Genomic DNA, 26,589 nt, shown 5'->3' with positions numbered 1-26,589 from the left:
TTTGCCCATTACGTGAAAACCTAATATGCAACTCAAATTTTTGCTTTTAAAAAAAACTCTAACTTTTAGAAAAAACTCCAAAGTTACATCTGGGTAACTCGTAAGTGTACACCAGGTGTCAAGTGAGGATAAATAAGTTACATTCATTCAAGATTTAACCTATGCCTGGTCTACAAATAAGACACTTAATAACTTGACAGTAAGCATGAGGTGTATAAATACACCATGTGTGTCTGGTGTATGAGACGACACCTATGTTATAACTCGACACTGTGCATGAGGTGTATGAATACAACATGTGTGTCTGGTGTATAAGAAGACAGTAAGACACCCATGTTATAACTGGACAGTGAGCATGAGGTGCATAAATACACAATATACGTGATATAGATGAATACACATATGCAGAATGATGATTTTAAATCTGAAAGCCCATCAAAATATCACACAAGACAAATAGAGACATTTGAAATCAACAAAAACATGAAAAATCACTCTTAAAATCACTTGTTGAAATAAAACACATATGACATTTTCTTGACCACAGTACTTATGTTTCTTAAGAAAACATTATTCCAAAAAAACTTCACATATTAATATAATAAATTGCACTTCTAAAGTTAAACTTCCTAGTCTGTTGTATTCAATACAGACACATACTCTACAGTATTATGCTTCGTATTTGATAATTCAAATCAATTGTATGTAAAATGCTGCAAATATATAGTAAAGTAAATTTATTTAATAAAAAAAAACTGTTTTAGATTCAGCATGTCTCTTTGCATGTAATATTTATATTGAAAAAATTCAGTTTTAAAATCATTTTTGCTGTTTGTCGTAATTTTTTATGGGAAATGACATATATCGTCAGTGGTGATATTGTGTACATAAAGATATGAGATTTAAAATCTATAGAGATCATACAAATAAATAAAGAAATGATAAATAATATAAGTGAATCTGCTCTGGCTGTGTGGCAGTAGAAATCATATATCTGGAAATAGAAACAAAATAAAAGATAGTTTTTTGTGCAGAGGCAAAGTATAAAAAAGGTGTAAAATTAAAAAAATAAAATAAAATAAAAGTGCTGCTGTGCGCATATGTGTTTAAAGTGTGTGCTCGATGTATGCACCTCATGCCCAATGCCGAATCTAGTATATCTATACATGTATAACATATGTTGTAACTATTTAATTGGTACAATTTGAGTTACAAAATATGAATGAATGTAACTTTTTTATCTTTCCGTGGCTGGGAAGTGCTTAAAAATACTGAATTTACTTTCAAAAAGATTAAATTTACTTTAAAAAAGATTGAATTTGTTTAAAAAAATTTAATTGTATTTTCAAAAAGATTGAATTTGTTTAAAAAAATTTGAATGTATTTTAAAAAATATTGATTTTGTTTAAAAAAATTTGAATGTATTTTCAAAAAGATTGAATTTGTTTAAAAAAATTTGAATTTACTTTAAAAAAGATTGAATTTGTTTAAAAAAATTTGAATTTACTTTAAATAAGATTGAATTTACTTACATTACATGCCAAGCCATTCTTTCACCGCATTTTCCACGTCTAATCTCGCTTTTTTGAGGTAAATCGAGTCTTTATCAGAAGCTGGATACATGATAGCACAATGCGCAGTATTTGGTACTATGAGACTCACTATACCCACATCGGTTCGTGATTTGGACATAGAAAGAACATTTCGTTTGGGTCTGTAGGTGTGAAATTAAAGGAAATTTATTTTAAATAAAAAATATTTTGATAGTTTTTGCATGAAAAAGTCAAATTCATTAAAATAACTTTAAATTTTATATAATTACAGAGAAGTTTTAAAAAAACATAATAATTAGTAAATTGTTTTTAGAATATTTGCTAAAAACACATTAAACTACAAAATAAGATACTGTAAAAATTTTCACCTCAACAGAGTATTCTCTGGATTTAAATTCAAATTTCCCGCCATATATGAAACATCAGACCATGGATCTATTAACCCATTATATAAAGTTACATTGGTAACTAGACCAGCGACGGAAAGACCTCCGTAATTTTCCGTTGACCTCTGCACACCTTTGTAAATGATTTCAGAAGGTATCCCAAAAATATCTTGGCATTGTTGGATCGAAAATTTCAAAGGAAATCCTTTGAATGGTTGGTGCGTAGAATCAGAACTCTGAAACCAACCAAATTCTGTGCATGTTTGGTATAACCATTGTCGCATGCCGGTCGCTTTATCCCAAGAAGTTGCTTTTGTGTCAGAAACAAATCTAAAAAAAGTTTGTGTTAAAATTTGGCAATTTTTTTATTTAAATATAAAAATTCTATTAGTTTATACTTTTAAAATTTTATTAATTTTCTTAATTTAAAATTTGTTTTTATTTATTTTAATTAATCTTTCCTACTGTATTGGAAGAGATAAACAGTATTTATGTTATGTACATTTCAAATCTAAAAACAGTAGAAAGCATCCAATTAAAACTGAAAAATTAAAAAATCTACAAAAATGGTTAAAAAAGGCTATAATTACTTTTCATATAATTAAACAATTTATTAAACAAGCATGATTCTAATTACTTTTGATAGCTTGAGTCGAGACACGAAACATTTGACTCCTTTAAAGTCAGTCTGTTTATTTCAGCATATCTCTTCAATGGGCTACCGAGATTCACATCATCCAGTATATGACATATGTAGGAAATATTAAAAGCAGGACCGTGACCTTCAAAATGCCTGCAACAAGTAAACGGGTATAGGTTCAAAACTTAACTGAGCCAGACCCTTAACATCAATTGCTCCAACCTAGTGGCCCCTTATGGGGTATCCAACTTGTCAGCCAATATTATAAAAAACGTACCAGAAAAAAATTACCAGAAAGTTACATACTTGAAACAGAACACCCTGTCCCACCCCACAAAATTTCCACATCTAAAACAGAAAGACTCACATATTATCCCTGTTATACTGAACAACATCTTGAATGCTGCCGGCTACAGATTCTTGAAAATATTGATTATCTAAAACATCGTCACTCAGCGCGTGGCACAAATTAAACTCGGAAGTTAAAATTTTTCGACCAGCAGTAGTTTTCATGAGGCTTGTGATTTCTGTTGTTGCGTTCGCTAAGTTTTGGACACACTTTGGGCTGCCGAGGGTTTGTAATGATCTTTGTACAACTTCTTGGTAACCTGTGGGGCAGATGTGTTTACACCTCATGCTCACTGTCGGCAGTTGAGTTATAACATTGTGTCTACTTATACACAATAAAGAATAGACACATGGTGTATAACTTAGGTGTTTAATACACCTTATGCGCACTGTCGAGTTATAACATGGGTGTTTTCTTATACACCAGATAGTCAGATACACATGGTGTATTCATACACCCCATGCTCACTGTCCAGTTATAACATGGATGTCTTTTTATACACCAGCCACACATGGTATATACATACACGATACACCTTATGCTCACAGTCAAGTTACAAATTGGGTGTTTTCTTATACACCAGACATACATGGTGTATTCATACACCTCATGTTCACTGTCGAGTTTTAACATAGATGTCTTCTTATACACCAGACACACATGGTGTATTCATACACCTCATGCTCACTGTCAAGTTATAACATGGGTGTCTTCTTATACACCAGACACGCATGGTGTATTCATACACCCCATGCTCACTGTCCAGTTATAACATGGGTGTCTTCTTATACACCAGACACGCATGGTGTATTCATACACCCCATGCTCACTGTCCAGTTATAACATGGGTGTCTTCTTATACACCAGACACACATGATGATGGAGTATACATACACCTCCCAAACCCAAAACAAACAACATATCCTACCCACCATCAAAGTTAACAATAGGATGAAGAGGCGCGCTCGCTGAAACTGCTCCAGATATTAAATGTGGATACTTGTACCTTGCCCATATTGCCAATGAACCTAGAAATGTTTAAATACAGATGATGAATTTTTGGTCAGTTTTATTCATATATAACAGCCGCTATACTTAAAAACATTTTTAAAAATCTTTAAAGTTTTTGTAAAGATACCGAACAGAAATCCTGACGAAGTTTTGTGGTATCTCAGATGAAATGTTAGTCCTTTAAGGTCACAAAACAAACATTTGCTAAAAGATCTCTTTTAGCTTATATAACCACTAAGTTTTAATCTTACCAGAATAAGAACCTCCAAAAACAATCCATTTTCTGCCAGCAAGTTTGTACTCTGCAGTGATGTTCGTTATAAAGTTTGCAATATCAGCAAGAGCTTGTTCACTGCTTAAAACACTCAAACTTTCCAAGCTGGCATCACTGAAAACAATTTTTTTTGTGAAACACTGAAAACATGATCGTGTTAAATTAAATGCGAATATTAGGCGTCAATAATCAAAATAAGCAAATCTTTGCAGTTAGAGGATAAAACTATAAAGATTTTATAAATAATGAATTCGTTCTTTAACATATACCTTGCAAAAAACCATGTAACACTAAAAATTTTCTAGTTTTTTTTCCAAACATACTCACGGAGTTGGGTGACTTTTTCCATAAAACCTATGTTCAATCATAAACAGCATTGCACCGGTTTGTTTAGCCATTGTTACCCAGTGACCTTTAGTCATCCAAATAGATCCAGCGGGTCCTTCACCCCCAATGCTAAGAAATACGGGGCCGTTGGGGGTTGAGAATTGGTTGTTTGCGAAATATCTCTGAAATATTAAAATAGGTTATACCTCATGCTCGCTGTCAAAGTATAACATGGGTGTCTTCTTATACACCAGACACACATGGTGTATTCATACACCTCGTGCTTACTGTCAAGTTATAACATGGGTGTCTTCTTATACACCAGACACACATGGTGTATTCATACACCTCATGCTCACTGTCAAGTTATAACATGGGTGTCTTCTTATACACCAGACACACATGGTGTATTCATACACCCCATGCTCACTGTCAATTTAAAACAAAAATTATGTACAAAACACACACATTCCACTATACAAAGAACAAAACAATTCATCTTACCTGTTTCCAAGTATGAACATTAGCACTATCGAAGTTATTTAGTCGTTGTTCTATCCAACGATCATTCGCACTATCTTGTTTACTGGATTCAAACTTGTGCGCAAACTTCAAATTTTGGTAAAAATTAAATCCATACACACAGTGTGTCAGGGCAACAGTTAAAATGAACAAGCTAAAATACCCCATTTTTCTAAAACCTATTCCTGTATAAGTGCACGTTGTAAGTTTTATAGTACAGTGCATATGCATCTGGTAAAGTTAAATTAAGAGGTAAAGAATAGATTCCTGATTTTAAGTACAGGTATTTTTGCCTCTGCTTTTTTACATTAAGTTTTAGCAATACCATATAGCAAATACACTGCACTCGTAATGGGTTATAAGAAAACAACTGAAAATTAGTTACGAAAAAGGAAAAACTGTTACTGTCACAAAAATGCACTTTTTTCTATAATTGATCATTTATAACACATTAACACGTACAGAAACAACTGAGTTGGACTATTACAAAACAGAAACTTTTTTAAATCAAATTTGAACAGCGTAAAAAACATAATTTCTAAGCTTTGAGTACCTATTGCATTGAATTGGTTGTAAAATAAAAGTGATGACACAGCATAAAATGTCACATGATGATTTACAATGACTCGTTAAAATTTAGCTGAATACAAGAGAGAGCTCTATTGTATAGTAGGGTAATAAACGACTAAATAAACAAGTAAATAGTAATGAAAACAGTTTGAAATGCTTATAATCATAATAGGGCAAGCTGTTTTGACAGTACGTTTTTATGAAAAAAACACTTTTCAGCAATTAAAAAAAATGTAAATGTGTTGTTGTTATAATATAGTAGTATATAACAGTTAAAAAAATTTTTTTTCGGACATTTTTTCGGACAAAATTACATCAAAAATGCTTCCTAATTTGACATAGTATGAAAAATAATAGATATTTTATAGATTTTTACACATGAATCACTTTTCTGGCAATAATAGTACGCAATGTATGCAATTTTAGTAAAAATTTGGGCAATATTTGGGCAACATAACAAATTTAGCAATAAGTACCAGAATAATAAGAATATGTAATTGCCAAATGAAAAAATATGTGAAAAAATTGGAAAAAAATTGTTGGGTAAACACAGAATTAGTATAAGTTGATTATAATATTTCTAGTTAAGGCACATCATGAAACGATAATGATATTAAAATCATGTGAAATATAAACAGAAAACTATGTGAAAAAAAATGCATGAAATATTTAAAAGATACTGTAAAATATAATTCCCTGAAATTTTACACTTGTGTAAATTTAAAATACTGTATATGTAACAGAAATAATTTCAACAAAATTTACAAATTTGAGGCAATAACTCATTATAATTGTTTAAAACATGAGTGCAAAAGGAATGGCAAAATTTTGGGCATTGGGATTTAAAATGTAAAGGTTTGTGGTAGTAGTGTATGAAAGCATACAGAAAAGCTATTTTACTGATAAAAACCTAAATCTGTAAAATATTATCCCACAAAAAATGGTTGTGAATTTGTATGACTTGTGCCTTGCAGTGTCGGCAGTTTGAATTGATAATGTAGCAGGGTGTTTAGAAGTTTTCCTTGTTATAATGGAAGTAGACACCACCTCCTGAATGCTTGTTGCTCATTTTGTGGAGCTAAAAAATGATATTTTTAAACAATTTTAAATAAAAGATTTTTTTATCTTTTTTTTTAGTTTTTTTATTTTTTTTTTATATTTTATAAGAGTTTTTACACTTGTGTAATGTCTAGGAACTGTATATTGAGATTTAGTCATGCTTTGCAAAATAAAATCAGAATTTTTTTACTCCACCTATTACAATTGTGTAATTTTTAGAGACCTTAAAATAGATTTTAATCATGTTTTGCAATTTTCTTTGTAAATTATTTATATCTTTGTATTAAAATGACCATAAAACACTTACTTTTGCGGAAAGAGCAGCTACCCCACAGAAAAATACCCCAATATGGGTATTGGGGTAATCACGTGCAGTTTTACTGAATATTTCGTCCCAGTTTGGTCTTCCATAGTTTGTTTTCTGCTCAAGTCCAGTTATAACATCATGGGTGTCTTCTTCATGTGCATAGATTGCTTTGGCCTGAAAAGTTTCCGTAATTTTCCAGTCAATTTAGAAATTTAAAATTTTTATACAATATTATAACTTTTTTAATTGTGAAACAAAATACTATTCTATGAAGGAAACGTCTTAAGTGAGATATTTAAAATTTGGGACATATACCCTTGAAATTTGGGACATGGGCTAATTTTCCCCCGCCAACAAAAATATATAACTTTTTGCCAAAATTTAACAGTAAGAGTTACAGCATTTCTGTGACAACCTGACAACTAACCTGCTTATGGTCCCAACCCCTTGTCAAGTAAATATGATACTCGATCAAGTCCTGTCGGCCAATCTCAGTCAGCTGTCTCTCCAAGTACTTAAGCAGATCACCAAACCACTCGAAAGCATGAGTTTCGGGGCAAATCCAGAAAAAATAAACTTTTTTCAAAACCATTTCGTGCTCTGGGTTTAAGTTTTTATACCTGAGTGGAGAATTTAAGTTATTGATTCACCTCATGCTCGCTGTCGAATAAATTTAGGACTGAGGTGTATGAATACGCCATGTATGTCTGGTGTATAAGAAGACACCCATGTTAAAACACAACAGTGAGCATGAGGTGTATGAATACACCATGTGTGTCTGGTGTATAAGAAGACACCCATGTTATAACTTGACAGTGAGCATGGGGGGGGAAACCATGTGTGTTTGGTGTATAAGAAGGCACCCATGTTATAACTTGACAGTGAGCATGAGGTGTATGAATACACCATGTGTGTCTGGTGTATAAGAAGACACCCATGTTATAACTTGACAGTGAGCATGAGGTGTATGCATACACCATGTGTGTCTGGTGTATAAGAAGACACCCATGTTATAACTTGACAGTGAGCATGAGGTGTATGAATACACCATGTGTGTTTGGTGTATAAGAAGACACCCATGTTATAACTCGACAGAAGCATAAGGTACAACATAAATACACAGTACTTACCACACTGACTTAAGCAGGGATGCAAATGGAGTCACACCAATACCAGAACCCACACAAATAGCAACAGGATAGTTAAATACATCCTCACTGGCTGTACCAAAAGGACCATCTATTGCAAGCCTTGGCATTTTCCATGAGGGCTGAACCTAGGGTCAGAATTTTGTGTTTTTGAGCACATTGTAGTAAAAATGGTAAAATAATATTATGCTAATTAGTTTAATACGCCGAGCTCATTCGAGCTTGGCTTTCTTGTATTGTTTATTCTGTCAAAAATTAGTCATTCATCCACAAAGTTACATAAATGTGGTAACTCGTAAGCGAGCACGAGATGTATGAAAAGAACACCCTTGTTATAAAGACTGTTCTAGCTTTTATTGCTTAAAAAAAAAAAAAAAATCAGATTGTACCATAACAAAAAAAAAAGATTTAAATACAAATTATTTTTGTTATAATCGTTTTAATATATTTTTTTACATTACCTCATTGCCAGCTTCATCAGCTCCAAGTACTTTACTCAAACCAGTTGTCCAATCACCTACAATACGTACATGGATGCTGAAGTAATCTTCTTCTGGTGCCTGTATAATACATGGTATGTATAACACATAGTATATACAATACATGGTAGGTATATAGTTAGTTATGTATACACCTATATATTAACGAATGTAACTTATTTATCTTTACGTGGTCCACTATGTGGTACCTGGTATGTATATAGATATAGATATGAATGAATAAAACTTGTTTATCCTTGTGAGGTAGGGCAACGACAGTCTTGTTAATAAGGGTGTTCTGTTTTATGCACCTTGTGCCCGCCTACAAGTTATCACATATGTAAATGTGTTGGAAATTGTTTTCTGATAATTTGAACAACCCATAGGTAACCACTGGGTTGGACAAAGGGTCTTGCCACGGATATACACACGCCAACAATTGTAGCAGCATCGAGCTTCGTATCCATAAACTCTGGGCTAGAAGCAGACACCAAATATTTGTTGGTGATGTTAGTAACCACTAGGTTGGAGTATTTGCGTTAGGTGCCTTGCCCAGAGACACATAAGCCTAACAGTATCAATATAACTAGAACACATATTTATGAACTTACAGATGTAAGAGTAAAAGGATGCCACTCAAGTTGAGATAACTGGGGACACATTATAAACACATACTGGCCAACTTCTGCAAAAAATCCATTTTTTCTCATTTGTATTTCTAGCACACGAGAAGGGTGTTTTATAACCTGTAAATTAAAAGTTGGTAAGAAACAATAAAGTGAATAAATTTTAGACTAAACTTAAGTGCTATAAAATATTTAACCAAAAAAATCCAATGAAAAGGCATTTTTATAATATTTGTTTTGCAAAAAAAATCCTGATGCCATTTTAGGCAAGAAATTATTACGTTTTTGGGGTACAAATCGGCCATTTAGGCAAAACAAATATAGTTATCACAGAAACAGATATAGTTATATTGGATAATGAGTCAATTGTGGCCTAAATCCTAGGCCCCATGCCGTGCCACGCTGCGGAACCTCGAACACATAGAACAAATATAGTTATCACAGTTATTTTAGACCAACCTTTAAAACTTCTACTTGCTGGTTAAATCGTACAAGTCGTATTATGCGTTCAATTACGTATAATACCATTGGAGCTATCACCCATTTCCATGTCTGTGTGTAAATTAGGTATAGGAAATAAGCTTGATTTGAGCCTTTTGGGGTAACAATAAAGTATGTATATGAAGTTTGAAAATTACATACATTTTAATGATTATTAAAAAGCTACATTTTTTTTTACTGAATGTATTTTTAAATATAACCTTTCACAAGTAACTTTGCAGTGAACATGAGGCAATGACTTTTTTAAATTAATGCAGAATTAGTATAGTGGGGTGGGAAAAAGATGGGACACCCTTTCATTCTATTTTCACATCCCATTTGGTAGCTAACAAAGACCATTAAGATATTATAAAACCGTACCCTCTTAACTCCCATATACTGTTGTTAGTTGTTGAAAAACAGTCAAGATATTTGGATATTATGTGCTAAAGGTGTTCCATTTATATATCTTATAAAATATTCAAAATTAACGTCTTGGGTTAAAGTTGGGGCTTACCATTGGGGGACTGCCGGCAAAAACTGGGGTGGGGCAATTATTCTGGGACCATGTGGCGGGGTCTATGGTGCTGCATCGAATGGGGTCATGAACTGTTAAACTTTGGGGGGTTTGACCCCTGACCTGCATTCTGTGTTGAAATAGGGGAAAATTTTTGGTTTTTTTTTTTTGCAATTTTTTTTGATATTTACGGAATTCATATAAACCTTTAACTCATTAAACTCTTGAATTGTAAAGTACATAGCACACAATATTAAATATTTAAATTCATGTCATGCCTCACAAAACTCTAAACTATATTTCACGATCCTAAGTACTCATAAAACCACATGATTCATGAACATAAACTTCACAACTTAGAACACTCATTTAATTTTACAAATGAATCTTATGTTTCTACTTAAATTTTCGTGAAAAAAATGTACAAAATTCATTAAATTTTCAAACCCGATCATAAGTACTCACGATATCCCGTGCACGACAAGAAATCCATAGAAAACAATAAACAAGTGGTGTGTGAACCAAAATACTTCAAAATATGATCTCCGAATAAATTCTAGGGACGACGTAACCATAAAGAAAAGACTGAGAGTTATAATAACGCCGGTCCAACCACCAGTTAGTAGGAACACAGCACCAACTGAAAACTGAAGAAAAAATAATGTTTACATTTGGCTAATGGCACAGTGGTTAACAAGTCTGCCTTTAGCCCAGTGTTTTGTGCTTGCGTCCTTGGACTTAACAGCAATATCATTGTGGTGCGAAAAAAAGAAAACTGTTATTATTATTAGTTTTATTTTATACCACTAATAATAGTTAAACAGAACCACAGGAAAACTAAAGCTAAAGGGTTTTCTATAATATAACAGTGTAAGTTGTGTGGGTGTGCTGTAATGTAAACATGGAAAGCAGGAAGTGGTTGGTCATTCAGGATATGACTATTAGGGTCATTTTTCATGACTATCTGACATTTTAGTGATTGTTGGTTATATTGTTTGCTAATCCTGGGAGTTTCATTCGTGATGCATATCATGAGAGGGGAGATTGTGTTACGATAGGCTACTGTTTTTGATGTATAGTAGGGTGGGGTAGATGGGACACCTATTCATTCTATTTTCTCTTCCCATTTGGTAGTAAACAAAGCTTTGTTTCACAAGAAAGTGTGTCTAACTTTTTTGCGATAAAATTACAATAAAATTCGCAAAAAAAGCTACAAAAATCACGCCAAAACAGTTAAAATATATCTCAACTTACAACGCTTTTCCTGATGGGATTTAAGTATGTTTCATTGCCATTATTTCCAATCTGAATTAGCTTTGCTATTAGTTTCTTCTGTTGTATAATAGCTGGAGTGTCCGTAGCCAAGATTTTCGATTGATAAGCAGAGGTGAAAAAATCCACATTAAAACAGTGGGCAAAGTAATGGATCACTAAGAAAAAATGGAATGGTTCAGCTGATTTTAAAATGTCCATATATGAATGAATGTAACTTGAAACGACAGTTGTTATTAGTCAGTTTTAAACATTTGTGCAAGCTTACGAGTTATCATGTATGTAACTTTTTGGGTGATTTTTTTGTATGGTTGATAATTTGGACAACCCATTATAGTGACTACTGGGTTGAAGCAATTGCTGCTAGGTGTCTTATACAAGGACAGATATGCGAACAATGGTAGCAGCGCCGAGCCTTAAACCCAGTGTTTAGTTATGTTAATATACTTACATGTCATGAGGACAATCATATAAGCACACATTCTGTGAAACTTTATGTTTTTATCCAAAACCCTTCGAATTCGACGTGGGCAACACTGAAAATAATAAATTGAAATGGAAACGCTGGAAGTTTTAAACTATTAATCATAAACGTTATGATTTTTAATTTTTTAGTCTCGAATGACCTTGTCAAAATGTAGTTATACTCATAGTAATCAAACATAGGGAACCTCATTGATTAATGTGGCGAAAGCCATATACTTTGGCTCTGCTTGTTTGTATAGACACTTAATATACTTTGGTTTGTAGAGCATATTATGTCACCCTTGTTTTAAAAGTTGCACAATTTTTTAAAGTTTGTTGCTTCTTAGGGGGGAAATTTTTAAAGTTTTTTATGCAAATAATCTACTAGTTAACCCTAATACCCACCATACATGCTTTTCTAAACAGAGACAGCAGATTCCTACAGACTGGTAGTAAGACAAGCAAGCAGTTGAGGTTCAAGCACGCCGCTGGAGCCTGGCAAGAGCTAAAGCTGGCCCAAGTAAAACACGAGTGTAGAAAAATGTCTTTTTCGTGTTGTAGAAATTGTAGTAGTAGCCAAACAAAAAACCATTGAGGCCAAGCCAGAGTAACTGGAAAACATAGTTTGGGTAAAAAGTTGAAATGCTATTGTGCACTGTTAGTTTTATTAAATGTTTAACAAAATCTGAGGTGACATTGTGACTTATATAGTTACACATATAACATAGCGAACCTTATTTATTTATGTGGTAAATGCAATATACTTTGACTCTACTTGTTTGTAGACACTTAACAGCAAGGTAATGGTTGGTTTACATTTAAGACTGTGGTGCTGAAACATATATTGTTACCATTTTTTTACTTTTTTTTACACATTTTTTTTTTTTTTTTTTGTCCAGTTATTTAAATCATGAAAAAACTTACGAAAACGATGTATTTTGGGAATTCATTCACCAGAAATCCATTTAATCTTGCATTCATGTTGTTTGGGCAAAGTATAGGCAACAAAATTTCAATTTAATATGTTTTCTATCTATTACTGTCCATGCCTGCAATAAACGTTTGCATAGTGATAAATTAGAAATATATAAACATGCATAAATGGACATTATGTAGCAGAGCGATGCTGTGACTGATGCAACAAATTTTATGGTGAACGAAAATATTAAAAACAAAAAATTCAATTTTAAATAAAAACTTAAAATGTTTGAAATAATTACTAAAAAGTTCAACAAAAACATAGGTTTTTAAGAGTAAATTAACACTGACAAAATGCAGTTATCGAGAAGGGGTAATAAACAAATATGGTGATTAACATTTTCATGGTGATGGTTTTTGTTCAATAGGTGAAAAAGGAACTTTAAATTTTACAAATGAAGGAAACACATTATGAACAAGCAAAACTTACACCCAGCACTTATAATCAGTTAAAAGCTTTAAAAAAATTTCTGGCAGCCATAAAAAGCATAAAGATATCTTAATGATTATTTTGCATATGAGTGTTTAATGTTGGTACAGTGTATTATTATATAGTTCATAAAATTTGAGTTTAGACACATAGGTGTATGGATATATTTGTTCAAATTAAAAGTACATCGTCACAGTTACCATTTTTACAAGCCATAATACTATACTAAAATACCCACTCACTGAAACCATATATAAAAACCTTTATTGTTAGCATGGTAAATTGGCACTAAATTTTCTTCTGAACTTTTGAAAATTAAATAACTTTAAATGGATTCATAAGGTTTCTGGGGTCGAGGACATTTTTGATCCCCTTCATGACATTCAACGTCTCCAATCCCACTTCCTCTTTTAATAACTCCCTTTTCCCGATCCCAATGCCATGCTCCCCTGTACAACTCCCTCCTAGAAAAATAGCCTTTCTTCCAATTTCCTCAGCGGCCATTTTTGCTCTCAAAACTTCGCTTTCGTTGTCAGAATCCAACATCAAAAGACAGTGATAATTTCCGTCCCCCACATGGCCGGCTATACCACATAAAATACCATACTTCTCAACTATGCTAAGAGAATGCTCTATAGCAGCAGGTAGCTGTGAAATTGGCACGCAAACGTCTGTACTATAACCTTTATTACCAGGCTTTAGTGCCAATAATGCATAAAATGTATCATGTCTTGCCTGCCATAGTTTGCTTCTTTCTTCTACTGTTTCAGCCCATTTAAATTGAGTGCCACCATTCGCAGCAGCAATTTCAGCAACCTGATTTACCTGTTCTTTTGCCCCAGCCTCAGAACCATGGAACTCCAAAAAAAGTGTCGGCGCTATTTTATTTTCCAGTTTACTGAAGTTGTTGACAGCTTTGATAGCTACGTTGTCTAGAAACTCAATTCTCGCTATTGGAATTGAATATTGCAGCACTTGAATAGATGTGTTAACTGCATCTTGTACAGAAGGAAAAGAACAAACTGCTGATAAAGTAGATTCCGGCATCCCATGTAATCTAACAGTAGCTGAAGTTATAAAACCTAATGTACCTTCAGACCCAATAAATAACTCTGTTAAATTATACCCTGCCGAACTTTTTCTACAGCGTCTTTTGGAGCCGCCTGTGTTTAAAATTGTCCCATCAGCGAGTACAACTTCTAAGTTAAGTACGTTATGCTTAATCGTACCATAACGGACTGCATTTGTACCTGAAGCACCAGTAGCGACCATACCACAGATTGAAGCATCTGCGCCAGGGTCAACAGGGAACCAAAGCCCCGTGTTACGTATTTCACGGTTCAGTGCTTTTCTTGTCACGCCTGGCTGCACTCGTACATCAAAATCTTCGATATTGAGATCAGAAATGGCGTCCATGTTCGTTAGGTTCACAGTAACTGATTCAGTTTTTGGTATAACCCCACCTTCTAAACCAGTGCCTGTTCCGAATGGTATCATAGGTACACTATTTAGATAACATGCTCTAGCCACTTCTGACACCTCCTGGACAGAGTTTGGCCACACTACAATGGCAGGGCTACCTCCAGTATGGTGGGACTCATCATGATTATGATGCTCCCTGGCAGCGAGAGATGACACAGCGTTTTTTTTACCGACAATGGCAGAAAGTTCCGAATGCAATTTGTCAATTGAAGGAGAAATGCTCTTGTATCTTTTAAAAGAGAGAGTTTTTAAAAAGTTTCTTTGAATTTGGGTCCTGAAAGCAGCATTGGCTATATTTATCAGCATTTTTACATAAAATCCTATTCGAACGAACCTGTAAAACAATTTAGAATATTTTTGTGAAGTGATTTTTTGAGTATGTTATAAAAAATTAAAGATGAAGAAAGAGACAAAACATTGCACATAATGTTACTTTACTTAGTTTTACATCTTATGTCACCAATAGTGTCTCGATGGAGTTTTAATAACATGGGTTCCATTTATTCATGTAAATAAATACCAGCACCAAAAAAAGACAAAATATTAAAACCTATGAACCAGTATCGGCATACACAGTACAAAATGAAACAGCAAAGCACAAAGTTGACTTCTAGTTTTAATAAAAGTTACTTCAAAAAAAACAGTGAAAGAACGAAGTCTAAATAATTTTGACATAATTTTTTGGTTTAGGGAGAAATGCTGCTTATTTTTATAACCTGTAAAAAAATGCTCATTCTAATTAGTTTTAAAGACTATTCCATATTTTTTCCAACACACACACAGTGTTAACTATTATCTACACTTTTGCTTGGATAATACATTTTTACAATAGACTGTATTGCAGTAGTAGAAAACTTTTTCCAAACTTCCGAAAGTTGTTGCATTTGTGTAAACTGCAAAGCAGTGCTGCTGTATAAATCAAGAAAATGTTCAACTTTTGACTTGCTCCAACTACAAGACTGTAGAGGCTCAATTACCTAACAAAACATGGTAAATAAATGTATTTGTTTAGCCTCCTGTTGGGGAAATGACAGTCGTTATAACACTGGTGTTCTGTTTTATACAAAAACTGTCATGTTTGTTGCCTATGAGAATAGAAATATGTTGTACACGAGTATGACATACACACCAAAAGTTAGTAACGCCTAACGTGTAAATTTAGCTTCACCTAACATTACATCTATCATAGGTAAATGAATGAGTGTTTATTTATCCTTGGGTTGCAGATATGTCAAGACAAGGTGTGCAGTTTTCAACACCTTGTGCTGCATAGGACAGTTTGTTGTACAAAACAATAGAATAAGCATAACACGTTTCAAATTTTGAGTGACAATGCTAAAATGTGTTTTTTCAAGTTTGTTGTCTATCACAATAGAATTTACGTTGTATAAAACACTCTCACCTTTTCCACAACATCAATGAAGAAATCTTGCGCTTCTTTAGTCCTGTACAAGTTCGACGCTATGGTAACCAATCCACGAGTAACTTTGAGAAACAAAGCTTCAGGGATGAGGTCTTTGGAGGAGTCTCGGGAGCGGACACGGGATAGACGACTCTGTGAAGATTGATCCGGAGTACGGGATGCCTGAAGAATGATGTATTCAATGCAAATATAACAGCTTATAAATAGGAAATAGCTGAATGCAGCTTAGGCTCTGCTGGTTGGTATAGAACAGTAACTATTGTTTTAAGATGTGTACTAAACAGCCCAGAAATTTATAGAAAGTGGTAACTGCAGCCAAACATAGACAAATCATAGGCGCCAAACCTGGGGAGGCAAGGTAAGAAGACAAACTCTAAAATTTTTCGCACTGCATTAATCACTAGTTAGATTGGTTTCATAAAATTAGCTAACTATCCCTGTCTTCCTTGTGATTTAAAAAGTTTGCCAACTTTGTATTGGAAATAATAACATCAGCATTAAATCAAAAACTGTTTACATTTTAAGCTATTTATAAATATTATATTCTTACTTGGGATAATGTAGGGTATGTTTTCTCCATTTCTTGCGATATAAGATGTCTATGTTTCTCACAGATCTTCTGGTCGGCAGATAGAACACGTACAGAACGAAGCTCGTTCAAAAAATCTCGATCTAATTCTGTTTCAGGGTTTTCTGAACCTGTAGAGGTGGCATGAGGGTGACATGGTACCAACTGTTAAAGGAAGAGTAATCATATATTTTTGCACCCAAGTTTTAGCCTAAAACAGTTTTACTCTGCTGTTAAGTGTTTATACAAAAAAGTAGAGCCAAAGTATATTGCATTTACCACATTAATCAATGAGGTTTCCTATGTTTGACAACTATAAGTGTATCTGTATTTTAGCAATGTCACCTCAGAATTTTTATAAACCTCATTTATTTTTTAACATTTATATATATATATATTTGGTCAGTACCTATTTAGTGCATTTTGCATATCTATGAAATATATGCAATTAAACTATATATATATATCTATGCATTATAAAAAAAAACATTTATGCCCTATATATATATATACATAGGCTAGCAAAAACATTAATGTACCTGTAGCTGCTGCAGTCCAGTTCTGTATCATAAGTTTCCCACATTCTATAAAATCACTTGTAGTAAGATAAGCTAACTTTCGTTTACAACATTCAAACCGTAAACTGGACAGGAAAACAACCACGGTGTATTTCCTGAAATATAGGTGCATAAAAGGTGCTATAACTATAAACATATAGATGGAGAATTAGATTTTGTTTAAACATGTTTATAATATGTTTACTATTATATATATATCAAACTTTTGTTATTTTTATTCTTTAAACTTAATTAACAGTTACTATTTTATAGGTAATGGGCAAACCAATGTAGGACATCGCGTATATATAAATATATATTAGATAGATAAAAATAAGACGTGAATATTACATTTTGTGATAAATATTGTAGACAGTTAAACCTACCATGCTAACTCTTGCGGGAGAAGAAACTTAGTTTGTATATTATCAAGTAGACTGCCAGGCCAGTCTTCCAGAGTTTTGAAAATTCTCTTGCAATTGTCAAACTAGAAAGAAAAATAGCCTACTCTTATTTTTTTGCAAAAAATGAGTAGAATACATATATACATATTATATATATATATATGGCAGGTGCACGCGCGATTTTTTTACAGACTTTCGGTTATGCACGCCACAATTTGTCCTACGCGCGCCAATTAATTAAACAAAGAAAAAATACGTATTAAATTAAGTAAGATTTCCTAACGTGGCTTGAAAATGTACATGCTTTGCACGCAGATTTTAATGATAGCACGCGCGAACGCGAAAAATAACCGTCTTGCACGCGCGAGATCTCGTCAGGAACTGCCATACTTTGCAGACTGGTATATATATATATATATATATATATATATATATATTTAAAATGTATGAAATAGGTGAATCAGTGAATGAATGAATGTTACTTACTTCATCTTGTGCGTGTTTTTTTGTAAACAATATTTAAACAATTTTTGGAAAATTTTAAAAATTGTTCTTTAGTCAATAATTTTACCTAATTTGTGTCACCAGTATGGCAGAGCTGTAACTGTAAGAGTCAAAAATTACATAAAACTACGTAATGTTTACCTGGCGGTGGCAGAAACGAAGTCTTTTGTGAGTTTTTGCGGCAACTTCGTCCAAGTCCCTTCGTGTTCCTTTGCTCAGTTTTTTGCCCAAGATTTCCCTGACTACTTGGTCATCAAGCTCATAGTAACTGGAAATAATAAAGACAGAGGGTTGGAAAAAAAACTTTAGTTTTTGGACTTTCAGTATAATATATATTACATATTTTTATCACTACACATCCTAAGTATAATCCTTTTCCAGCATACGCAGAAGGATATTAAATTTTACCAAAATGTGGGGTCTTGAGCTTATTGATTAATTTTGATAATTGTGAATGCAATATACTTTTGCAAAGCCTGTTTTTGAAAGAACTGACATTGGAGTAAAAACATTTTACTGATAAAACTGGAACGCTAAAACATTTTTTGTCTCATTAGTCATTACCCCAATATAATACCTATATTCACACACACTTATTTACTAACAGTCACAATTTCAAAAAATATCTTACTTCGAAACCAGAGATTCTTGAATCTTATGTGAGATTTGGTAAGTCAGTTGCGTACATAGAACTGTAGGAACTTGTACCATGGGTTCTACCATACTAAACAATCGGTATTGGTCAAGTACATGGCTGTATAACAAGGATTTCTCAAAATCGTCATTGTTTATCTCAATATGACTGATGTTAGACGCTCCAGAAGATACAAGAAGATCTGTTACCTCATCAGCTGAAAAAAGTTTTCAATAATGCAAAAATAGTGTAAAAAATAAGGATTTTTTTATTTAGCAACAAAGCGACAGTCGTTATACACACGATGTGGGTAAAAACTACTGAATAAAAGCACCAGAAAAAAGCGTGACTGCTAAACCCACAAAAACATAATAATATATGCACTATAACAGTAAAAAAATTTTTACCTCCGATATTTCTCAGCCAGTAATGATATATTTCAAAATCTACGTGAATATTATTGCCAACAAAAACGTCAACGTCCGGTATAATTTCCATTAGAAATCAAGCAAAATAACTGCAAACTTTCGCTGAGAGAAAACTAACGTTGCTTACAGACTGTCAACAGGTAACTGACGAGAGATTGGATTTGAGATAGGAACCCCTAAAAAGGTAAACAAAGGAAAAAAGAGGGAAATTTGCCTTTTTCTACTTCTATCTATAAGTTAAAACAGCCATTTTACACTTTCCAAAATAATGTTCTTTTTTATTTTAAAACAGAATAGAAATGATTTTACGTTAAATATAGAATATTTGAAAGACTTTAGCACAACATTTGCGTAAAAAATAATCTTTTTGCTCTACCGATTTATGGTCACGCTTCGCTAGTTAATTTGTACACGTGTTTTTGTTATTATTTTTAAAAGGCAACCCATTTTGAAAATTGTATCTGGTAAAGGTACAGAAATGTTACCAGTTTTGACATATCTCTAGCGATGCCAGGCGTACAAATCACTAGACTTCAAGCTCTGCAGTTGCTTTTAATATTTGCTGCTGTACCAGCACAGTATTTATTGTCGGAATATAGTGGGACCACTCGGGAAAGAATACGATCTCAATCAGTACTAAAGTAAGTACTTTTTACCTAAATTTTCCTTATAAAACTATCAATAATAAACTATAAATATAGTTTTTGACAACTTGATATAATGCATATCACATCAAAGTTAATAAAATCATTTTTTATTTCAGTTTAATAGAAACAGTAAAAGAGTTTTCAAACAATTATTTATCCGTCTCATCATGGCGATCGTGGATACACAGCAGCGTTAAAGCTATACTTACTACTCCATTTACAGTGAAGGTATATCTTGAGTTAATATTCTATATATTCATGGCATATCGAAATATAATTACCCACAAAGTTACATACATGGTAATAATGACTGTCGTTGCAACACAAGGATAAAGAAGTTACATTCATTTATAATTTAAGTTTCAACACATCAATTTTGTTGTTAGGCTATAGAAAACAACACATAACTTAAGTTTACTATTTGTACCTATACTTCAGATTGGAAAGCATGAAAAAACGCCAACCCATCTTCCACATAAGAAACTACCAAAACAAATAGTACAACCTGAATCTGTTGCAGAAGAAGTTTTCTCGTTTCGTAATTCCTATGGCCTCTTTGCAAGTCAGTTGCATGTTTATGATGCTATTTCCAACAATTAAAAGCATTTAAAACTGAACACCTTTAAAACTGAACGAAAATCCATTAAAGTTGGAAATACTGTCAAATTCCAATTCCTTAAAATATGCTTTACCATTATTCACCAACAAGTTACATACATGGTAACTTGTAATCGGGCACGAGGTGTTTGAAACAGAACACCGTGTTATATTGACTGTCGTTTTTCCGGCACTTCCCAAAACCATTTATCACCATTAGTCACCAACAAGTTACATACATGGTAACTTGTAATTGGGCACGAGGTGTTTGAAACAGAACACCCGTGTTATATTGACTGTCGTTTTTCCGGCACTTCCCAAAACCAGTTATCTGGTTAATAGTCACTTCAATTTCCCATAACACTATACAAAATTGCCTTTTTAGCTTCAAGTACCCCTAGGGTACCACGGCCCAAGAAAGTAAAGTATCGTGTTGGTCAGGTGATAAAACACAAGTTGTATGGATACAGAGGTGTTATAGTAGGTTGGGATGATCATTGTAAAGCACCAGATCTATGGATACGGAGAATGCATGGAGATAGACCGGTATGTAATGTGTGTGTATATGTTCTAATATAGAGGTCTTCATATATACCAAGGGATACATCTGGTTTATGTACATCTCTGTTGTATAGGAAGACACTCATGTTATAACTTGACATCGAGCATGAGTTGTATGACTGCACCATGTGCATCTAGTGTATAAGAAGACACCCATGGGCCATGCTATACCTTGACAGCAAGCACGAGGTGTATGAATACACAATGTGTGCCTAGTGTATAAGAAGCCACTTATGTTATAACTTGACAGTGAGCATGGGGTGTTTGAATACACCATGTGTGTCTGGTTAATAAGAAGACACTCAAGAGTTCAAATACATTATGTATCATAATATGCAACTTATTTCATGTTACAATTACAACCACTTGGTGATATTAAACCGTTAACCCATTACTTTTCACACAGACGTGGCAAACACAACCAAACTACGCTATTCTAGTCGATGAAAGAGATAGAAAAGACTCGCAAACCACATATGTAGTTGAAGAAAATATAGAAGTGGTTAGGAACACGCGTATCAAACATAAACAAATTTACGATTACTTTGATGAATATGACGGGGCTCAGTATTTAATGCGGCCTGCACTGCAAGAGGTGTATCCATATGATTAATGTTGTGCAATATGCAAGAAATACACAATATGATATATAGATGATTTTGTATGCCATGTGGAGATAAAATTGGTTGGATATCCTACTGTTTAAACAGGTCGTTCCATTTGTTTAAAAGGTTGATAATATTTTATCCTAAACCGATATCCGGAACCAGTTTCTACTAAATTCCAATTCTCGTTTGTTGTTAACTTTAAATAGAGGGATAGCGCTGGAACAGCGTTTTTATAGAAGTGTAAAGATATGTTTTTTGCACCTAAGAGCTTCATAGAGGTATTACACAATAGTCTAGTCCCTAGTGCACACATTTTCTATGAAAAATTCAGATATAGAAAACATTTTTGGCATATATTCACTATTACCATTTTCCGAAAAAGTGCAATTTTTATAGTACAATTCGCAATTAAAGCTGCATTTTGTAAATTTTACTGTTTATACCTGATGCTGATATATAAGGGGTTTATTACTTCAGGTTGCATTGTACGAAAATACAATATTCCAAAAAAAGATGTTTTGTTTTAAAATGCAGTTGCAGTAAATGCGAGCCTTTTGCCCTTTTACGTGTAGGTATGCCCTCGTCGCCAAAATATTAAAAATGCAGTGGAGGCAGGGATAGTTAAGACACAAAACTTGGGAAAAGCAAATCTAACTTATTGATTGTAATGCCTCATTACCCCAATATCATACACGCTTAATTATTCTGAAAAAAATTTAAAAACATAATTACCCACAAAGTTACATATGTGTGTAAGTGAGCTGGAGCTGTGTAAAATACCCATGTTAGAATGACTGTCGTTGCCGGCCACGCGAAGATAAATAAGTAACATTCATTCATTCTTGATACTGCTGCTATAAATTAAACATATTGACAAAAAGTAACAGTCATCATAATTTATTTTGGTAATAATAATCATCCACAACACTATATTAGTAATATCAAGTTTACAGTTATTTAAATGCAACACGCTTATTTTCATATTATGAAAATATTGTTGCATATAGCATATGGGAGATTTTCACCAAGCTTACTGCTAATGTAAAAATAGTAAATATTCTTTTTAGCCATTAACGTATTTATTATATCATCCAGGTATTAGAACTTTGCTCTATAAATTTTCTATGAAAAAATTGCAAATATTTTCTTATTTTCAATTGTCAGTACATATGTAGGGTAGGGGAAGATTGAACACCTTTAGCACATCATATTCAAATATCCTGATCGTGTTTTAAACAATTTACAACAATCTATAGAGTTGTAAGGATACGGTTTTAAAATTCTTTGAATGTTCTTTAGTTACTACCAAATGGGACGAGAAAATAGAATGAAAAGGTGTCCCATCTTTCCCCACTCTATTATATATAATTGGTAGACCTACTGTAGGAAGGGAAAAAGCAGCATAATTACTTGTAATATGTGTGTGCTACTTAGTACATGTAGCATAGACTTCACATTTGGGGTGTCATGTCCCCATTAATTAATAAGGTTGCTAATGTTTTATGACTATGAGTGTAACTGTATTCTAACAATATCACCCCAGATTTTGAAAAAAGTTTAACCCAGATTTAGTTAAAAATTCAATAACGTGACGCCTATGCATAATAGCATACGTTAAACCTTGAACTGCAAAGTAATGTTCTAGCTATATTTTCAAATTCTTAAATTGCACCTTGTTGTTACTTCACTGGTACCCAGGTCCTGCTTGTCTGGGTCTATAAGCCCCTCTTCCAAACATACGATGTGGATTTCCTGCTGACTGGGGTGGGGCCCCGGGCATGTACCCTTGGGGTGAAGGCCCCCTTTGCTGTTGTTGCTGAAACGGGGGCTGATTTTGCCCTGTTTGTGGGGGGTAGTTTTGGCCAGGGGGTACACCGCCATAAGGGGCTTGCATTCTGGGTTGTTGTTGTTCTTGGGGCGGTTGCTGTTGTTGCTGTTGTTGTTGTTGTTGTTGACTAAAAGATCCAAATCCACTTGTAGAAGGTGGATATTGTGGCTAAAAATGAAATATTGGTTAAAAAAATATACAATCTCAAACAGGTGCAGGAAAACATTACACAAAAAAATATTATTTAAAAAAAATTTCTAATTTTATTTAGTTACCTGTGATTGGTTAAAACTGCTTTGACCCGAAGGCATCATGCTCACTGATTGGCTGGTAGCTGGCTGGGGGAAATTCCCCTGACTTGATACAGGTTGTGCGTACCCAGGGTGTTGCTGGTGTTGTGGGGTGGGGTTGGGGTAATTAGGGTTTGGGGCATGCGGCGCCCCCATTTGTTGGGGTGGAGGGAAACCACCCTAAAAAAGTAAGTAGTAACTTAATAATAAACATTTTATGACTTTTTTTGATTTTTTATATAGACCGGACTTAGTGAAAATGTGGGAACGTATAATAACAGAAATTATTCAGCTAAAATAATAGAGGTAAAAATTGAAATGTCAGATTTTTATATATTTTTAAGCTTTTTATAATCAAATTATGAACCTTTTGGCTTTTAAAGACAGTTATACTAAACGCAGACTAAAATCCTAGGCACCAACAGTGTACATTCAAAAAGAAAATTTATTTCACCTGTTGATTTGGTTGATTTTGCATTCCCGGGACCGAAGATGGCACCGATGGTCCCATTTGCTTATCCATAAAACCAGTGGTTTGTCCCGGCAACTGTGCATTCTGTTGCGGTGGTTGCATTTGCCCATAATGGTTCTGTTGGGGTTGTTCCACGGGTGGGGGTTGTTGGAATGACTGCATGGGTTGTGGGGTACCTTGTGGGGTGACCTGGGACCTTCCAGAGTGAGAGGGGGCACTACTCTGGCTACCGCTGGGGCTAGGGGGCCGGTTATCCACTAAAAATATGATTTTTTTACTAAACAAAAACAAAGTTAAGGAATACAGTAAATCTGATCAGATTAATTAATATAGAAAGGGAATTTGCAGCAGAATTACAGTCTTTAAAAACACAGTAGGGAGTAAAATTAAAAAGTAGCCTACTCAAGAAAAAAATCGCTAGCTACTTTTCCTACTTGTACACTACATATTTATCTATTTCAAACTTACATTGCGAAACATTGTCAAATGATGACATCACACTACTACTTGTGTTGTTTGCTGTTAGTGGATCAAAACTTGTGTCATAGTTTTGATTGATAGTAGGTGGGGGGGCAGTTTCAGCTTTAACTGCTGTAGGCTCTTCTGTAAAAAAATATTACAAATTTTATTACAAAAAAGGCATTTCAATGCACCGATAATGTTTTCAATAGGCTAATCATTTGAACCAATAAGTTAAACTTACTTCACCAAATTATGCAGTTATTACCTCTGATTCCACTGTATTTAAAAGTTTGGCTATTAAAGCATTCCAAAAATATTCTAAACTACCTGTGTTATTAACCACGACAGTACGTTCCTGGTCACCACCCCCACCAAGTCCATCCAAAAGATTATTTATTTGGTTCCGGATTTTGATCAATTCTTGTCTCACATTACTTCCAGCAATGCTAGTATCTTCTTTAGCAATTTGAGGCTCATTTTTCGCTGAAAAAAATGGAAATAATTGTAAAATATTTAGTAGGTTATTTATATACAAGACAGTCCTAGTTTTTAACTTCTGACATTAATATATGGTTTTAGTTTTTAAACTGAAGTGTTTTAGGACGAAAATCGCATCATACACATATATACCACATATTTACTTACTAAATATGGTTAGCTTTAAAATTCTGCTTATTTGAATTGCGAAGTTGATGTCAGAGTCGTCAAATATTGTGATAAGATCTCCATCTGAAATATTTATACAGTTAGCTAAGAAACATTTAAAACAGTAATGAACTATATTGTTCATAAATCTGTATAAAATTAAGTAGGATTTCCTAGTATGACTTGAAAATGTACTTTGTACGCTGATTTACAACGGTCGTCTGTGAGCACAAGAAAAATAGCATGTTGCACCGCAACGTCAAGAACTGCCATATTCTGCATATTGGACTAAATTATAGTTTTAATAAATCATAAATTCTGTTTTTAGAACACATTTTCTAACCTTTGTCAGCATATTCGACCTTCTTTAAAGTAATAAAAGTGTGGACAAATGAAACTAAATGTGCTTCAAAATTTTCTCATGAACTTTTTATACTATTAGAGTGAACTTTTTCACCTTCGTCAGCATATTTGATCACGACATCCTCATTAGAGTCCAAAGTTCCCCTGAAGACTCTTTGCATCATAAGTATAAGTTCATCATACGTTAGGTCTTCATTGTGGATTGGTATCCTTCTTATATCATCACCCAATCTTGCCTTGATTATCAGTTTTCCCGTTAAGTCCATATTTAATATAAAATTTACTCACAAACTATGAAACTATATGTATATCTCTAAAATGTGAGACTAATATTAGATTGAGCTATAAAATAGGATGTTACCCTTAAATTGAAAACTAGGCAAGCCTATAAACTGACGTTATAATGTACTACACCGTTATATACATAATCTATATTCTATATCTATATAATATACTGTTGGTCTGCACATACGTATTGTTGAAATCAGAAATGTAAAATTATGCCACGTGGTTCTTCAGAAAAATTCTCCAAGAATTTGCGCCTAAAGTAAGTATATAACTAGTTAAGTATATAACTGCTTAATAGCTTATCCTATATTACAGCTGCATAACGAATCTGTGCTTGAATTTCCAGCGAAAAGTGACTGACACATGACGTGTAAACTAATGATGACGTCATCGTAATACACGGATTCTATGAACGCCGATATTGGGATTATTATT

The 26,589-nt window shown here is 33.5% G+C and overlaps 6 protein-coding genes across 6 annotated transcripts; 1 reads left to right on the top strand and 5 right to left on the bottom strand.

The window, feature by feature from the left end:
• Positions 1–1,533: 1,533 nt before the first annotated feature.
• Positions 1,534–5,230, bottom strand: LOC100183631 (putative serine protease K12H4.7). The gene is made up of 8 exons (XM_018812192.1): positions 5,045–5,230; positions 4,541–4,722; positions 4,191–4,327; positions 3,861–3,956; positions 2,947–3,187; positions 2,577–2,732; positions 1,922–2,269; positions 1,534–1,714 (listed from the first exon to the last, which is right to left on the bottom strand). The coding sequence occupies exons 1-8, from the start codon at positions 5,228–5,230 to the stop codon at positions 1,534–1,536; spliced, it is 1,527 nt and encodes a 508-aa protein (XP_018667737.1).
• A 700-nt stretch (positions 5,231–5,930) lies between these two features.
• On the bottom strand, positions 5,931–13,031 carry nox2 (predicted NADPH oxidase 2). The gene is given in 15 exon segments (NM_001128123.1): positions 5,931–6,134; positions 6,171–6,710; positions 6,999–7,172; positions 7,426–7,618; positions 8,129–8,274; positions 8,608–8,706; positions 9,237–9,371; positions 9,711–9,803; positions 10,249–10,378; positions 10,714–10,895; positions 11,503–11,678; positions 11,972–12,056; positions 12,391–12,479; positions 12,482–12,596; positions 12,910–13,031. Coding segments are annotated over 14 exon segments (1,743 nt in total). The 5' UTR covers positions 12,967–13,031; the 3' UTR covers positions 5,931–6,134; positions 6,171–6,641.
• A 677-nt stretch (positions 13,032–13,708) lies between these two features.
• LOC100186045 (probable D-lactate dehydrogenase, mitochondrial) lies at positions 13,709–15,181 on the bottom strand. The gene has a single exon (XM_002125195.4). The coding sequence runs from the start codon at positions 15,179–15,181 to the stop codon at positions 13,709–13,711; it is 1,473 nt and encodes a 490-aa protein (XP_002125231.1).
• Positions 15,182–15,243: 62 nt separating this feature from the next.
• LOC100183687 (acidic fibroblast growth factor intracellular-binding protein-like) lies at positions 15,244–19,578 on the bottom strand. The gene is made up of 8 exons (XM_002125298.5): positions 19,373–19,578; positions 18,963–19,182; positions 18,473–18,599; positions 17,810–17,910; positions 17,406–17,539; positions 16,849–16,997; positions 16,278–16,460; positions 15,244–15,852 (listed from the first exon to the last, which is right to left on the bottom strand). The coding sequence occupies exons 1-8, from the start codon at positions 19,461–19,463 to the stop codon at positions 15,661–15,663; spliced, it is 1,197 nt and encodes a 398-aa protein (XP_002125334.1). The 5' UTR covers positions 19,464–19,578; the 3' UTR covers positions 15,244–15,660.
• A 241-nt stretch (positions 19,579–19,819) lies between these two features.
• Positions 19,820–22,234, top strand: LOC100178877. Its single transcript, XM_002125343.5, has 5 exons — positions 19,820–20,034; positions 20,157–20,268; positions 20,479–20,602; positions 21,023–21,183; positions 21,605–22,234. The coding sequence occupies exons 1-5, from the start codon at positions 19,901–19,903 to the stop codon at positions 21,809–21,811; spliced, it is 738 nt and encodes a 245-aa protein (XP_002125379.1). The 5' UTR covers positions 19,820–19,900; the 3' UTR covers positions 21,812–22,234.
• Positions 22,235–22,687: 453 nt separating this feature from the next.
• On the bottom strand, positions 22,688–26,198 carry LOC100181329 (protein TFG). Its single transcript, XM_002125470.4, has 7 exons — positions 25,961–26,198; positions 25,504–25,587; positions 25,186–25,341; positions 24,865–24,999; positions 24,379–24,653; positions 23,910–24,104; positions 22,688–23,802 (listed from the first exon to the last, which is right to left on the bottom strand). Exons 1-7 carry the CDS (start codon positions 26,130–26,132, stop codon positions 23,491–23,493), a joined length of 1,329 nt encoding a protein of 442 aa, XP_002125506.1. The 5' UTR covers positions 26,133–26,198; the 3' UTR covers positions 22,688–23,490.
• Between the last annotated feature and the right edge of the window lie 391 nt (positions 26,199–26,589).

Source organism: Ciona intestinalis, chromosome 6 (genome assembly GCF_000224145.3).
Source record: "Ciona intestinalis chromosome 6, KH, whole genome shotgun sequence".
Lineage (NCBI taxonomy): Eukaryota > Metazoa > Chordata > Ascidiacea > Phlebobranchia > Cionidae > Ciona > Ciona intestinalis.
This window is presented reverse-complemented; position numbering and strand designations above follow the sequence as displayed.

What these genes read in the sequence shown, in the direction of transcription:
- LOC100183631 (XM_018812192.1), bottom strand. Translation starts at nt 5,230, where the DNA reads ATGGGGTATTTTAGCTTGTTCATTTTAACTGTTGCCCTGACACACTGT. An exon ending in TCCTATTGTTAACTTTGATG is followed by an intron (nt 3,188 to 3,860) that starts GTGGGTAGGATA and finishes TCTGCCCCACAG; the next exon opens with GTTACCAAGAAGTTGTACAA. An exon ending in CAGTATAACAGGGATAATAT is followed by an intron (nt 2,733 to 2,946) that starts GTGAGTCTTTCT and finishes TACTTGTTGCAG; the next exon opens with GCATTTTGAAGGTCACGGTC.
- LOC100186045 (XM_002125195.4), bottom strand. Translation starts at nt 15,181, where the DNA reads ATGCTGATAAATATAGCCAATGCTGCTTTCAGGACCCAAATTCAAAGA.
- LOC100183687 (XM_002125298.5), bottom strand. Translation starts at nt 19,463, where the DNA reads ATGGAAATTATACCGGACGTTGACGTTTTTGTTGGCAATAATATTCAC. An exon ending in CAAGAATCTCTGGTTTCGAA is followed by an intron (nt 18,600 to 18,962) that starts GTAAGATATTTT and finishes TATTATTTCCAG; the next exon opens with TTACTATGAGCTTGATGACC. An exon ending in TCATTGATGTTGTGGAAAAG is followed by an intron (nt 15,853 to 16,277) that starts GTGAGAGTGTTT and finishes ATGTTTTGTTAG; the next exon opens with GTAATTGAGCCTCTACAGTC.
- LOC100178877 (XM_002125343.5), top strand. Translation starts at nt 19,901, where the DNA reads ATGCCAGGCGTACAAATCACTAGACTTCAAGCTCTGCAGTTGCTTTTA. An exon ending in CGATCTCAATCAGTACTAAA is followed by an intron (nt 20,035 to 20,156) that starts GTAAGTACTTTT and finishes TTTTTATTTCAG; the next exon opens with TTTAATAGAAACAGTAAAAG. An exon ending in TTCCTATGGCCTCTTTGCAA is followed by an intron (nt 20,603 to 21,022) that starts GTCAGTTGCATG and finishes TTGCCTTTTTAG; the next exon opens with CTTCAAGTACCCCTAGGGTA.
- LOC100181329 (XM_002125470.4), bottom strand. Translation starts at nt 26,132, where the DNA reads ATGGACTTAACGGGAAAACTGATAATCAAGGCAAGATTGGGTGATGAT. An exon ending in TTTAAAGCTAACCATATTTA is followed by an intron (nt 25,342 to 25,503) that starts GTAAGTAAATAT and finishes CATTTTTTTCAG; the next exon opens with CGAAAAATGAGCCTCAAATT. An exon ending in AAAATCAACCAAATCAACAG is followed by an intron (nt 24,105 to 24,378) that starts GTGAAATAAATT and finishes TTACTTTTTTAG; the next exon opens with GGTGGTTTCCCTCCACCCCA.